Raw genomic sequence first — 16264 nt, 5'->3', positions numbered from 1 at the left:
AAAAAATGATTCCGTAGCTGAGAACCGTCAGGGCTCCAGACTAACTGTCGCTAGAAAATGTGTTTGCGAAGCTAAATTATAACGTTATCATGATGTGTTCAAACGTAATCTTGTAAAATGTATTTTGTTATGATACACTTGAATAAATCCAGTTGTTTGAAGGAGACGTTGTCACAGCAATATGAAATAGATATTAGTGAGGGAATTAGAATTACAACAAAAACCAGTGACCAAAGGGTAATAAAGGAGTGTATGTTGGGACTTATGGGATTTATTGTTTGACTTTGTTGTTTTACCGTGGTATCGAAATGTGACATCCCCAATAACAATAACTGTGCTTAACCCAAATATACAGTCCTGTATTTCCTCACTTCCTCCACTGGCATTTCTCCAGGTACAGTTCATGGTTCGATTGGTCCAGTTTGACATTAAATGTCTTTACCTCATCGTTTTCTCCTAGTAGACATTTGTGTGAAATTGTAATACTTAGCACATGAATTCTTGAGCTATGGCCGAAAAATGGTTGTGAGGCCACAGTGATCTCTGACCACCGAGTTCTACTCAGTTCATCCTGGAGTTCAGGTGGACTTTGGTGCCAATGTCAAGAAATTCACTCCAGGCGGTCCTGAGCTATCTCGTTAACGGGAACGGACAGACAACCTGAAAACGTAATGCCTCCGGTCACGGCTGTCTCCAGCTTGGAAGTACAAAAACAGGCAACCATCACGTGACGAGACCTACTTGGTTTGACATCCGTCGAACATTCCAGTGTTGATGAAGTACGGGCACACAATGGTGGTCTTGATGCCGTCCTTCCCAGTAGCCAGCAGCTCCAGACCCACAGACTCTGCAAATCCTACTGCTGCAAACTTACTGGCACAGTAGTCTGCAGGGAGAGGAGGAAGAAGTTTCAGTATTTTTACAAGTTAACAACTTATTCCCAAATACAGAACTATAAAAGCACACTAGATGCGACAACACTAGGGCTGCTTGATGACAAAAAAGCTCATAATCATTTTGATTAATACTGAGACTGATTACACGATTACTCAGACTATGTAGACTTCATGGATTTAGAAAAACATTTTTTTTGCAGAGATAACGCATCAATCTGGTGCACTTTGAGCACAAAAAGAAAAGAGGCTGGATCTCTAAAGAACTTTGACCAATTTAATCCTAATCACATTACACCCATATAGATATGACTGTTGATGACACATCAAAAAAGTCACACCCACAAAGCATGGTCCCGCCCCGGCAGAGAGCGAGAGACAATGGGTACAGTCCCGGGAAGTGGCGAGGTCAGGTTGAAAGGTGCCTTAAAGCTCACAAACAGAGCCTGAAGCTGTGTTCATAATTGAGAATAAAATGAATCGCTGGGCCGTACTAGTGTTTTCATAAAGGACTCTGTCCACACTGAAACATGTTTTCCACATCCACACGGACACAATTTACAGCCACCATATAACATGTGTTTATCAAAATACAGCATTTAGATGATAAGAAGTATCTTGTGCCATGGTTACATCTATTACACAATCACTGATAAGGCACTCACATCTCTCTGACAAATATGGGTGAGAGGGCGAGTCACGCATAGTGATCTATTGATGGTAATATTCTCTGGTAAAGAACATCTCATCTAATGAAGTCAGCTGATGCCTACACGCTGACAAATTCTCTCAAGATAAAGTTCCATTAAAGTCATTAAAGAGACAATTCTAATTGGGAAACAAAACTAGAACTGATGAAATCACATTTATTTTTACAATCAACACTTGAAATGAAGACGGCACTTGCAAACACAAGGTAGTACAACATGTAAACCATACTTTGGTGCCTGATTTTGTTATTTTGTACAAAATGTACCAAACCACTGGCAACGAGGAACGTCTCGGTAGATAATAACAAGGATAAATATGAAAAAAATGTAAATCATACCCTCGAAACTAAAAAGGCAATCTTTGAATTGACAAACACTGTTACTAAACTTGTGTACAAGAGATTTAGCTAAGGCTGAACTATAGAGGGAAGCTCCCAACATGAAGATGATCAGATGTTCATGTTGAAATGTGTTCACATTCAATTAACATACCTTAGTGAACTGACCTCACATAACTATGACCAGGTTAAGCAACCTGACTGGAATTACACAAGGGTTTTGTTTCGACATGAAAAGGGGCCGTTCACCCAGAATAAACATATTTCTCATCTGACCCGACATGAAACAAGGTCTGGATTTTTTTGAATAACAGGGCCACAGTTTTATTGTAAAGAGACGACGCTGAGCAGTTTTTAAAATGTATTTTTTTGGTGTGCCATATATTCCCATTATATTGGAGAGTAGGCAGACAACCCTCCAACACTAGGCAACTTGCACCAAAATATCTCGACTGATAAACAGCACTACTGGTGAGAAAACTATTATACATTTTAGAGTGAACTGTCCCTTAAATCATTTGGAAACGGGTGATTACTTTTCTGTCCATCGATGAAATCCTGCAAATTGACGCCATAACATTGACCTGGAGTTAGAACATACACATATCTATCCGTAGCACAGCAGAGTTGGAACATATCTATCGGTAGCACAGCAGAGTTAGAACATATCTATCTGTAGCACAGCAGAGTTAGAACATATCTATCTGTAGCACAGCAGAGTTAGAACATATCCATCTGTAGCACAGCAGAGTTAGAACATAGCTATCTGTAGCACAGCAGAGTTAGAACATATCTATCTGTAGCACAGCAGAGTTAGAACATATCTATCTGTAGCACAGCAGAGTTAGAACATATCTATCGGTAGCACAGCAGAGTTAGAACATATCTATCTGTAGCACAGCAGAGTTAGAACATATCCATCTGTAGCACAGCAGAGTTAGAACATATCCATCTGTAGCACAGCAGAGTTAGAACATATCCATCTGTAGCACAGCAGAGTTAGAACATATCCATCTGTAGCACAGCAGAGTTAGAACATATCTATCTGTAGCAGAGCAGAGTTAGAACATATCCATCTGTAGCACAGCAGAGTTAGAACATATCTATCTGTAGCACAGCAGAGTTAGAACATATCCATCTGTAGCACAGCAGAGTTAGAACATATCCATCTGTAGCACAGCAGAGTTAGAACATATCCATCTGTACCACAGCAGAGTTAGAACATATCTATCTGTAGCACAGCAGAGTTAGAACATATCTATCTGTAGCACAGCAGAGTTAGAACATATCCATCTGTAGCACAGCAGAGTTAGAACATATCTATCTGTAGCACAGCAGAGTTAGAACATATCCATCTGTAGCACAGCAGAGTTAGAACATATCCATCTGTAGCACAGCAGAGTTAGAACATATCTATCTGTAGCACAGCAGAGTTAGAACATATCTATCTGTAGCACAGCAGAGTTAGAACATATCCATCTGTAGCACAGCAGAGTTAGAACATATCCATCTGTAGCACAGCAGAGTTAGAACATATCCATCTGTAGCACAGCAGAGTTAGAACATATCTATCTGTAGCACAGCAGAGTTAGAACATATCCATCTGTAGCACAGCAGAGTTAGAACATATCTATCTGTAGCACAGCAGAGTTAGAACATATCCATCTGTAGCACAGCAGAGTTAGAACATATCTATCTGTAGCACAGCAGAGTTAGAACATATCCATCTGTAGCACAGCAGAGTTAGAACATATCTATCTGTAGCACAGCAGAGTTAGAACATATCTATCTGTAGCACAGCAGAGTTAGAACATATCTATCTGTAGCACAGCAGAGTTAGAACATATCTATCTGTAGCACAGCAGAGTTAGAACATATCTATCTGTAGCACAGCAGAGTTAGAACATATCCATCTGTAGCACAGCAGAGTTAGAACATATCTATCTGTAGCACAGCAGAGTTAGAACATATCTATCTGTAGCACAGCAGAGTTAGAACATATCTATCTGTAGCACAGCAGAGTTAGAACATATCTATCTGTAGCACAGCAGAGTTAGAACATATCCATCTGTAGCACAGCAGAGTTAGAACATATCCATCTGTAGCACAGCAGAGTTAGAACATATCCATCTGTAGCACAGCAGAGTTAGAACATATCTATCTGTAGCACAGCAGAGTTAGAACATATCTATCTGTAGCACAGCAGAGTTAGAACATATCCATCTGTAGCACAGCAGAGTTAGAACATATCTATCTGTAGCACAGCAGAGTTAGAACATATCCATCTGTAGCACAGCAGAGTTAGAACATATCTATCTGTAGCACAGCAGAGTTAGAACATATCCATCTGTAGCACAGCAGAGTTAGAACATATCCATCTGTAGCACAGCAGAGTTAGAACATATCCATCTGTAGCACAGCAGAGTTAGAACATATCTATCTGTAGCACAGCAGAGTTAGAACATATCCATCTGTAGCACAGCAGAGTTAGAACATATCTATCTGTAGCACAGCAGAGTTAGAACATATCCATCTGTAGCACAGCAGAGTTAGAACATATCTATCTGTAGCACAGCAGAGTTAGAACATATCTATCTGTAGCACAGCAGAGTTAGAACATATCTATCTGTAGCACAGCAGAGTTAGAACATATCCATCTGTAGCACAGCAGAGTTAGAACATATCTATCTGTAGCACAGCAGAGTTAGAACATATCTATCTGTAGCACAGCAGAGTTAGAACATATCTATCTGTAGCACAGCAGAGTTAGAACATATCTATCTGTAGCACAGCAGAGTTAGAACATATCTATCTGTAGCACAGCAGAGTTAGAACATATCTATCTGTAGCACAGCAGAGTTAGAACATATCCATCTGTAGCACAGCAGAGTTAGAACATATCCATCTGTAGCACAGCAGAGTTAGAACATATCTATCTGTAGCACAGCAGAGTTAGAACATATCTATCTGTAGCACAGCAGAGTTAGAACATATCTATCTGTACAGGAAGAATGGGACACATACTGTATCACTATAATAAAGATAAGATAAATGGTTGAGATCCTCCTTTACACAGAAAAACTAACTACAGAGTTGAAGAGTCTAAAGACACACATGCTAAAGTTCCACTTCAGTGTACAGACACTCTTGGAGATGATGGCAGATGATCCACTCAGGGACTAATCACACAGAAACGCTTCAAAAACATCTAGACAAAGCGTGTCGGGGGGGGGGGGGGGGGGACTGCGGAGCAGGGATGCGTCTCATATGTGATCAAGGAAGAGATGTTGGTCAGTGTCTCAGTCTGTCCTTACAGTAGCCTACCTGAAACTACCACGCCATGAGATATGAATACCCGCTTCCCTCTACCTAAATTAGTTAAGTCTGCCTCTTGCTTGAGATCATTGTTCATCTGGGCCAAGTGGGACATTTGCGCTGAAAAGGCAACGATAACTATTATGTATCTAAAAAACCAGGCCATCATGTGTCGGGGACAAAATGGAATCAAGCAGACGTCAAGCTTTTGCTTTTATGTAGTAATAGTAATAAAAACTCTAATATCAAACTTTCGACCGCATTTGTCGTGATGCGGCATCAAAACAGGAACGCCGCCTCTTGTTTGATTTGATTGGTTGCCTGGGCCAAGTGTGACATTGACGGGTGATGTGACTCTGTGCCTGGCACCGAAAAGTTGAGAATGTCAATGTGAACTTCTATGTGCATCTAAAAACCGCCAGAAAATTGCGACACGCGGGAACAAAAGGGGGACGCTGGGCCATAAGTGGATCGGGGTCTACCATAGCGTAGTTTTGCTGCCGACGCGCTTCTAGCGACGCGTCTGTGTGATCAGCCGCTCAGAGGAACACCAAACTACAAGCATTTATCAGCTCATTTCAGCCACTATCATTTTACAGGACCGTTCATGCCACCTCTCTCTGAATACACGATGCAGCACGAGGGATTAACCATCAAACTAAGGCATAAATAGCCCTACATGGTCTCATTAGTGAGAGGCGTCACGTCAGAGGACCACCCTGCATACATTGGTCAAGTGTCCAACACTTATCTTTATTAGTCAGCATATCCTGGTCTAGTTATATGAATCTTATCCACTGTGTCCGTCTCTTTCATATTGTTTGGACTTGGGATATTTCTCTCTTTTGTTGTATTTTGTTTTATAAGTTTCCAATTCCCAAAAGTAACACCAGGCATTTTATACAGAGTATTGTAGATGACTGTTTAATACCATACAGTTTTCATATTGCAATGAGCAATGGCTCCAACCAAGTGCAATTATTCTATGGTGGCGTTTGTTTATGCGGAAAATTGAATATGTTTTTAAAACAGAATAATCTGCTTATTAGCAGTTCAATCAACCTGCTTCCTCTAAAATTGGGTCGCTATAATTTAAGTAATTTCATCTTGAGTATCAACAAATGAAAGTCTAATGCAATATTCATATTATTCAAATATAATTATACAACATATCATTGTATAATACAGCTACACCGCAGATTCAGTAGTAAACAGACTTATGAATTATAGCCAGTATTATAGAAATATATTTACAGAAGTTTGTTTCATAGTTTCCTTAATTGTGTTTCCATTATAAAATATGGATGGTTCACTCAAGTAGTCTTCAACTAAAATAAAAAATAAAGTGCCATCAAATACAGTAAGCCAGCTATATATCCATTTATCAACACATAACTTGAACTATTTTTTGGTTGAGGCCAAAGGAGAACTTTTTGGATGGATGACAAATGGACTGCATTTATTTCAAGATGTTCTACCTTACCAGATATCATTCACACGCGCCACTATAACGAATGCTACTAGTGAGGTTGTTGATTTGAAATTATAACAAATATCAGTCATGTCTGTTATGTGAATTTATTCACAAACAACATTTTTTACATTGTTGACCTGAAACACAACAGATGTATTAACTTTGAATGAAAGACGTTCGGGACGTAACGATAGCAGAAATGTAGTGGTAGCAGGGAAATTTACATAATTTTTGGGGGCAATTTTTGCCCCCACCAACTGAAATCCAGGGGCATTTCCTAAAAATTGGGGGCAATAATAAGACTATTAGGCAGTAGTCTACAGATTCAAAGTGTTTTCTTAGATTTAAAAAAAAGAGAAAAAAACATCAGACAATAATATTCAATTTTATTCTTATTATTAAATGTTTTAAACAACTATTAACAATTATTAAGTCAAGGATGCCTTGATTACGTATACATCAGTCATTGTATGGAATTATTGAGAAAACATATTTTTGTAGCACCTCAAATATTGTGATATTACCCATTTTTGTCCTGAACTCATGCATCTGTCATTGTGTGGAATTTTTGAGAAACATTTTTATAGCACCTTAAAAATTAAAAAAATGGGCCATTTGAAGGTACAAATTCAGTTCAGAGTTTTTACTCAGTAAAATATCTTAATTGACTGTCAGTCAGGTATTATTCATTACCAGCAACCCTCAAATCAAAGAATAAAGACACTTTAGGTGTATTTACCTTTAACTGACGAGATGCAGGTAGCATGTTTTACACTTAATGTGAATATAATTCATTTAATCTAATTTCCATTATGCCATATGTATACTTTGTTGGCATCTTATTCTGAAAACCGGATGTTTCGTCTGAAGAAACCGGATGTTGTCTCACGTTAATCTTTCCGTTAACTTTCAAAGTCCTTCGCTCGCTCCCGATCTGCGCCGTTTGAAAGAGTTTACCGTGAATTTCAGGATATAGGTGCACTAAAATTTAAGTGTCTGCTGAGTTGACCGCAGTCTCGCAGTCACAGGTTTGATTAAGAAGCGCTCCATTTTTTTTATTGTTTTAGAAAGTTCGGGGGCATTTTTTGCCCCTCTCCTAGTGATATCAGGGGCAAAATTATATTTCTTAGGGGAAGTTTTTCCCTCGTGTATTTCTGACGCTGAGTGGTAGATACCAATACCAGTGAAACCCCATGATTTTCCATACCAAATGTGTTACCAAGGTAAACAAACTGAACAATTAACACTCATGTTAGGCATAATATTCATAATTCCCTCTATACTATCCATTTCATATTGCTGTGAAGACAACTGTATTCAAGTTGCTCCGGAGCAGAACAAGCTACGTAGCTAACTAGCCAGCCTGTCGCTCTGTTCCAGGCGAGCTGGGCCAACACTTTAATCTAAAAATCTTCAGATACATAAAAGGTATATACCAGGCAGCAACCTGCGGTTCTGCCGAGTGAAGCTGATGCGGTAGTCTCTTAAAGCTGCATTCTCCCTAATGTCCATCAGGGGGCGACTCCTCTGGTTGTATAGAAGTCTATGAGAAAATGACTCTACTTCTCTCTTGATTTATTACCTCAGTAAACATGAGTTTATGGTCTCAATCTCCAGTTTCAAGTCTTCTTCAATACAGCATGATGTTCATTTAGTACATTACGGTCCATTTAGAGTCAAACAGACCATAAAGCAGGGGATGCTTTAGGGCGGGGCACCTGGGGTCCTGCCATCGCTAATATAGAAACAAAACTGTTGTGTTAATCTGGATTATTTTACTTGAATCCCCCTCAGACGCTCTCGTCATGTGCAGCACTCTCCGATCATGAACGTGAATAGACATTTCGTCTGCAGTTATTATGACTTCACCATATAAATTATTCATATCTCTTCAGATTGTTTAGAATGCTCTGTAGCCCATTGTACATCCCTGGAGGCATTCAGGGCCCAGTGTTTGTTCCGAGGGTCCGTCAGAGTAGCTTCAGCTCAGCCTGTCATAACTGTCCCCTGGTCAGTGAATGCTAATCGTAGCTCATTGCACTCTGGGTCCACGAGCTGTAGACTCATCCTGGGGTTTTAAACCAGCAGTGTTTTCTGACTCAGTGTTGTGAGTAATGCAACCTCTGGCCAGAACAAGGTAAACAAGCCAGCAGGCAGCAGCTCAGATGAAATATTCCCACCGACGAGAGCGTCAGAGGGGGGGTTCAGGCAAAAACATCCAGAACAACAGAATAGTTTTGTCTCTATATTAGCGACATGAACCAGGTCGCTAAAGTCCTGCTGTTATTGTTCCAAACTGCTTTGAAACGTCTGAATTTTGATCATGTTGGGTTTGTAGAGAGGCTGCCTCTCCTCTCCACAGATTTACTAGATGATACTGGACACTAAAGAGCATCTGAACACGTTAAGTGAATAAAAGTCATTTTCACTTCAGTGTTAAGTGCTTCACTTTAGTCGATGCCAGAATTCTGAAAATGTGACGGGACTCATTTTCTACAGCACCACAGGTGCCAGGGGGGCTGGAAACTAACAGCATCTAAAATCTGAAAGGAGCCAGTAAACTCTTGACGATTCATCTTTTGGAAAACCAAACCAATGGGGGTGGTAAATGGACTGCACCTATGAAGCTTTTTTCTAATCTTGACAACCACTCAAAGTGCTTTTCAACACAAGCAATGGCATTCACCCATTCATACACTGGTGGCAGAGGGTAGCATACAAGGTGGCTGTTTTTCCGTGTGTAATACATGCATACTCACATTAATTTAGGATTTACTATCCTGCCCTGCCCAAAGACACTTTGACATGTGGACCACAGGGGACAGGGATTTAACCACCAACCTTCAGATCAGTGGACGACGATAATAGTAATTTGGCCCCAGCAAGACCCCGCCCGACATTTCCAGACAAAGCACCCTAATGCTACATTGTGAAAAACAACTCCATGTGGAAATCGACAGGAGGAGAGCTAGTTAACGTTAGCTGTTGGCAGCCGGTGGGCAGCAAAGACCTGCATGGCTAAATAACAAAGCTAACGGCTAACCTTTAGCCACCCAGATTTTTTTGAATTTTCTTACGAACCAAAAGAAGCTGTAATACAAGTGACATGCATGATATGGTCAGAAGGAGGAAACACAAACCTGCCAATCCATTGACTCCTATGAGTCCAGCAGAGCTGGAAATGCTGACAAGATGGCCGTGATTGTTGGCGATCATGGCAGGAAGGAAGGCCTTGTAGGTCTGAGCAGAGACACAGTAAACACATTAACCATCTGACTAAATAGAGAAACCTAAACATGGAATTTCATTTGCATGAACTATCGAGATCATTTTATAAAAAAAGAAAAAAAAATTGTCAAATCTAAATTTTGTTTCAAAAACTTTCAACTGCAAATGAACTTTGCTCAGTTGTCATCATGTGACTTTAGTTTATAACTAACAGTACAATACTGACTGATCTGCCTCTAAATCTATATGCTTAACAAAGAGAAGGTCTCCATGAGAGAAGCTGACGTGTGTGGTGATGTTCTAGCCGTCTGCAGAGTCTGACTGACCCAGAAGTGAGCCATGGTGTTGACCTCCATCGTCTTCTCAATCAGGGAATCGGGAGCGTCCATAAACTTCTTTCCCGTCACGATGCCAGCGTTGTTCACCAGAATGCTGACATCACCCACCTCTCGCTTAACCTGCGTGGAGCAACAGGAAAATGTCCGTCACGTATGATGCAATCACATTTCTGTAAAAAGATACTCCCAAGGAAAGAAGGAGCTCCCAAATAGGCACATTGAAATGTTACCAAGCAGAAGCCTGTTGAGACCCAGAATGGAGTCACCACTTCTGTAGTTGCCCAGTCCCACTATAACCAACTCTAAAATCTGCATTGTTTCCCCTTTGATTGAAAAATGCTTTGACAAAATAAAAACAAAAAACACATTACTTGATGTTGACTGATCTTTATCTAAATCTGTACATTTGTTTTCTTTGTTATTGGTCTGCAGATCATGGCTCTGTCTGGTAACTGCTGGTAACGGCGACTGCTGTCTCACATTCTCCAAACTAATGTTCTCCAAACTTCAAATGTGAAGTGTTTTGCTCACACGCTCAATCTGGCCTCACAACGGGGTTAAACCTGCCAACAGTAGCCGGCTCATGGGGAGAGTGCAGCGCATAACTGTCTCTCTGCCCTTGACGTCCACACATCGCAAGTTGTACTGAGTTATACAAGTCTTATATCGTATTACGCGTCTATAACTTATATAAATAAGCTATAGACACATGTGCATTTAGTTAAGTTGGATTATGTAGTAATACAAACAGTTCAGTTTGTCAGGTTCATGCAACATTTATGACATTGTTGGTCAGTCTGTCTGCTTGACAATCATATTCTGCTGCAATAAAAATGATTGAAGTGAGATAAACAGACTTATCTTATTAGATAAAACATGTTGACACCGTTTTCCTTTGGGGACATCATTTGAAGTTGAAAAAAGTAATAAATCGCAATATATGTTATCGCAATACTCAAAATATCGCAGTGTCGTGATAATATCGTATCGTGACCCAAGTATCGTGACCTAAGTATCGTGATAATATCGTATCCCAAGTATCGTGATAGTATCGCGGGACCTCTGGTGATTCCCACCCCTACCAATCACCAAGCCAAATCCTTGTATGTGCAAACGTAGTTGGCATTAAACCGTTTGATTGCGATTCTTACCATGAAACATGACCAGACGGGCAGGTCCAACATGTTATCATTGGCCAGACAGTAATTAGAACCAAATACATTAATTACCGGCTGTGATCATAACTGCTTGGATTCAGTAAAATGGCCTGCCACACACAGCCTGCAGTTTGCCTCAGTGATTTACATTTATACGAGTCATCTAGCCTTTATTATTTGCTAGCATACACAAGTCATGACAGCGATTAAGCTAAAGCGGATGTAACATTTTGTTTCTTTTACACCGTCAGTATTATAGAAATATATTTACAGAAGTTGGGCTGGTTGTTTCATTGTTTCCGTCTTAAAATGGATGGTTTACTTAAGTATTCTTAAACTAAAGTAAAGGCCAAAGTGCCATGGAATACAGAAAACCATCAGTTCACCAGCTTATTTCCCATTCAGGACCACATAAGTTTCACTTTTTCTTTATCCATAATCATAGTCTATAAAACATTTTTCACCAAACAAGAATCAAACCACAATTCATGTGGTAGTCTGACATCACTCATACACATGCCACTGTCTCCATACCCAATTCTTCACCACGGTAACAGACTAAACAATAAACAAGGACATTACATTGCAGTCATTTAGCAGACGCTTTTATCCAAAGAGACTTACAATTCAGATTCTATCACATACACTGTAGGCACAGCTACGAGAGCAATTTCTGGGGTGAAGTGTCTTGTTCAAGGACACATCGACATGAGACTAGCAGAGCTTCTGATTGAAGGATGGCCCTGCTCTCCACTTAGCCACAGTCTCCCACTTTGGCATGTGGACAGGAGGCGCAGGGGATGGAAACCGCCCCAGGCCCCCACTGACGTTACCATAACATCTGACAACGATCTCCATTTTAATTTGTACTCGTCAAATGACAACAGGTTAATGGATCACCTCAATAGAGATATTGCTGGCTAACATTTGCTAAACAAAGTGCAAATGCTATCAGAGTTCATTTACTAACAAAGTCACAAAAAACTGTTATTGATAAAGGTCCAGATTTATAGAGGCATTTCCAATTAGTCAATTAACACCACCTCTTGACAATAGGAAACATTATGGAGAGAGCTGCTCACGTTACAAACAGTCTGATGGTTCCTTGGTTAGTTATTGATAACAAAGATGCTCTATTACAATCCAATGCATGTAAAATACTTTTAATCACTAAGGTCTTTAGATTGTTCTGACCAAATCTAAGTTGGTCTGATTAATTCCCAGGAGGAGTTCGTTAAAGTACAGCACCTGGAAATGGGAAAAAAACACGAGAAATTTATACAAAATTCAAAATGGGTGACTTGCGGTTGGGTTTAGAGCATGGCCCCAAGAGTCCAAATGTTATACATTTGCCAACCAAATTTTGTAAATCTATGTGAAACATACTGCGAGGGCTGCTTCTTCGAAATTTTGTAGGGGGCGCTATTGAGCCGACTTGCCACTCTGAAGCATTAAAATCATATTATATAACGAAATATTGGACTTGTAATCTGTGTGCCAAGTTTGCTTATGTTTCGAGCATTTCTAGCCTCTCAAAATGACCTTCGTTTTTCACGGCGAAGACTGCGTCGCCACGGCAACGGCGTTCGACGAAACATCAAAAGCTTCATGAACTGGCATTATGAACTTCTTACATTTGTGTGGAACTAACTTGATGTTTTTCTGATTTACCGACTAAGAGAAACAAGCCAAAGTATAAAGACTTCTGTTAGGGTTTAAAACAGAAGGATGCGAGGCTTCAGCCGGCTGCAGGGAGATTTCTGCTTCAAGCTTCCTACTGCGAACGCGCATCAGAAAAACGGAACTGGATCCGGTTTCAAAATTAAACAATATTTAATGTACTACACAAAGTTCACTTACAAACTGAATCAACTATCAACAGTAATGTTCTCGAGAACAGAGACCACACGCACGCATCTCACTCACAGGTCTGAATTCAGGTACTGAAAAACGAGAGCGGATGTGGTCTGAGGAATGCTCTCCAGAACAGTCTCTTATATGCCCCGACAGTTGGAAATGTCCGAAACAGTCATAAAACATCTGAATGACCCTCCGTGGCGATTAGTGATTGGCTCCATTTGACTTCTGTCCCCTTCCATTATCGATCCTTTAGCGAAACATCTTCTCTCCTCGCAAAACATCCTTCTTGACTCCGCCTCTGGTCAGCTTGTCCTCCCCACTGACCACATCCTCCATTTGGAGCATGTCCCATTCAGAATCCCTGTCTGACCCTCAAACTATTCTTACAGTGTTTTAATACCTTTAGTGACTATACTTTTATGATTTCATACATTCAATTAGTTAATATACTGTAACATATAATATCCTCTGCAAGTAAGAATATTGTAAAAATATTATTATTGTGACACTTCTACTCATCACTAGGGGGGTCATTTAATCCTACTTATGTGTTTAATACTGAAGTTCTCCACACTTCCTGTCAGTAGGTGACGCTGTGAATAATTTACATAATTGGTCTGTAGATGTCTTCAGGACTGGAGTCTCATCAAACATGTGGAATCTGGTAAAGATCTGATGATGTGGAGTCGATTACATCAGTTTATTTGTTCATGGCTCACAGAGTTGTTATTGCTCAGCTATAAAAGAGAGGCTGCTACTCTGATGTTTTGTACACTGCTCTTTACTAATAAAGAGGACAGATTTAGTGTTTGTGTGGTAGTGTTTTATAGTGTGCACGACAGCTTTCTACTGATGACTCCTGACGGCTTTGTCTTTGTCTTTGACTATTAATATTGACCCCAGGGCATCTCTACGCCCTGTTGTCTGTTATGTACTAAACACAGGTGGGAGAGGAGGAGGTGCTCGACACAGATGACGTATTTTACACTGATAGCTGGAAGGCGTCCACCTGCTGAGGGATCCCGTTTGCCTTCTAACAGTAGGCTTGTCGAGAGACACTAGAAGTCGGATTTAATATTTATTCATTCAGTTGTCAGCTGATGAATCACGGCTGTGCTCTCGGCCAATGTTAGTTTTCCCTCTTTTCATTGACACAAAAGTCTAGAGCAGACAAGACAGACAGGTTGTGACACACTGTGCCGGTTCACACCTGTCTTTTGTGGACTGAATGATGTCACTTTATGAAAACACCTTGCATTCGATAATTAGGATGCTGCTGTTTTAAGTGAACCGTGTCGGTGGCTGTTCAGATCCTGCTCTCTGTACTCTCACTACAGCCCGCATACAGTCAATGAAGTGTCTAATCTCTCTCTCTCACACACACACACACACACTGTTTATGGTACAGGAGCTGGGCGGTGCTGATAAAGCGTGCATGATTTACATACTGAGCATGGGAAAACAGTTCACTGTTCCTCAGGTCTGGCCATGCCCGTTTGCAAAGACTGCGTCGCAACGGCGTTCAACGAAACACCAAAAGCTTCATGATCTGGCATTATGAACTTCTTACATTTGTGTGGAACTAATTTGATGTTTATCTGATTTACCTACTAAGAGAAACAAGCCAAAGTATAAAGACTTTAACTTCCTGTCACCAGTAGGTGGCGGTGTGAATAATTTACATAATTGGTCTGTAGATGTCTTTAGGACTGGAGTCTCATCAAACATGTGGAATCTGGAAAAGATCTGATGAAGTGGAGTCGAGTTAGATCAGTTTATTTGTCCAAGAGGATGTTTTGTGCGTTCCATCATGTTCCACATACCTACCAAATTTCATACAGCTAGGTGAAACCCAATGTTTGGACTACTCAATAGGGGGCGCTATGGAGCCAATATTTCATACTGGACACCCCAATCAGACTGCAATTTGCGCAAATTCTGGCTTGCGTGCCAAATTTAAAAAAATTCCCAGTATCCCAACCACCTCCTTTTTTGCGTACGAAACACGTACGCTTAACAGCATTCCAACAAAAAAGAAACAGGATAGTTGGAATGCTTAACAGCATTCCAACAATAAACATTAGAATAACAATAGGTCCTCCGCTCCGACTAAGTCAGTGCTCGGACCCTAATTAGAAGTGTGAATCTTCACTGGCTTAAATAGCAGTATGTGTGTGAGCCTCCTCAGTACATACACTAAACATGAATCCTTCTGCAGTGCATCACAAGAGTGCTGTAATCTACACAGCAGCTCTATGACAGCACACTGAATGCTTATGGAGTTTTACACTGCAGGCATTAGCCTAGCGGCTAGCAGACTTTCCCTCCGTTGTAGCTCTTTTTACTCCTCCCTGGTGCACTACAATCTCACTCAGAACACCAGGGCTCAATTTCAGCCCAACATTGTAGAATCAGAGCAGCTAATATTGGTAGTGAGAGCAACAAGCTAGTGGACTGCCGAGTGTTTGAAGGTCATCTCTGCTCCGCACACACTCAGGCTCTGAGCGCTGTGTTTCACAGAGGGACAGAGAATAAAGACATTTCAACACCTGTAATAATGAGTCAAATCTGGTTTTGCCAAATAGATTACTGATTCCAAAGAGACGCTGGATTGCTTAGTACAGAATTTGTTGTCAATACCAGTATTTTGTGGCACTCCTAATCTACTCACAATGAATGGTAGCTAGCTAAACTAAAAAGCCTGTATCGAGCGAGGTCCTTCCTTAGTTCAGTCAGACAACATGTCAGGAGGTGCTTCAGATGTCTGCAAAGGATACAAAACGCAATGTAACAGTCTTGGTATGTAGCATCCACAACTTCACGCCAACGCCGCCTTAAGTAGTTGAAGATGTTTGAAGATATAGTTCGGTCCATGTGTATTTAAACACAGACACGATTTATTCATGATTACATAAGCCCTGTGACGTAGCATTTAATATTTCTGGAGGAAC

The 16264-nt window shown here is 40.5% G+C and overlaps 1 protein-coding gene across 3 annotated transcripts in view; it reads right to left on the bottom strand.

The window, feature by feature from the left end:
• Positions 1-16264, bottom strand: part of LOC306788993 (epidermal retinol dehydrogenase 2-like) — a gene marked incomplete at its 3' end in the record, with an annotated part of 47452 nt that overhangs the window by 21482 nt on the left and 9706 nt on the right. For all 3 annotated transcript variants that reach the window (XM_079284737.1, XM_079284739.1, XM_079284738.1), the window contains exons 3-5: positions 10285-10416; positions 9871-9970; positions 742-886 (exon numbers count right to left, since the gene is read on the bottom strand). In XM_079284737.1, coding sequence (XP_079140863.1) covers positions 742-886; positions 9871-9970; positions 10285-10416 — 377 coding nt within the window. The remainder of the gene's footprint in view (positions 1-741; positions 887-9870; positions 9971-10284; positions 10417-16264) is intronic.

Source organism: Melanostigma gelatinosum (genome assembly GCF_949748355.1).
Source record: "Melanostigma gelatinosum genome assembly, chromosome: 15".
In the NCBI taxonomy this organism is placed as follows: Eukaryota; Metazoa; Chordata; class Actinopteri; order Perciformes; family Zoarcidae; genus Melanostigma; species Melanostigma gelatinosum.
The sequence above is the reverse complement of the archived record's forward strand: the minus strand, read 5'-3'. Positions and strand labels throughout refer to the sequence as shown.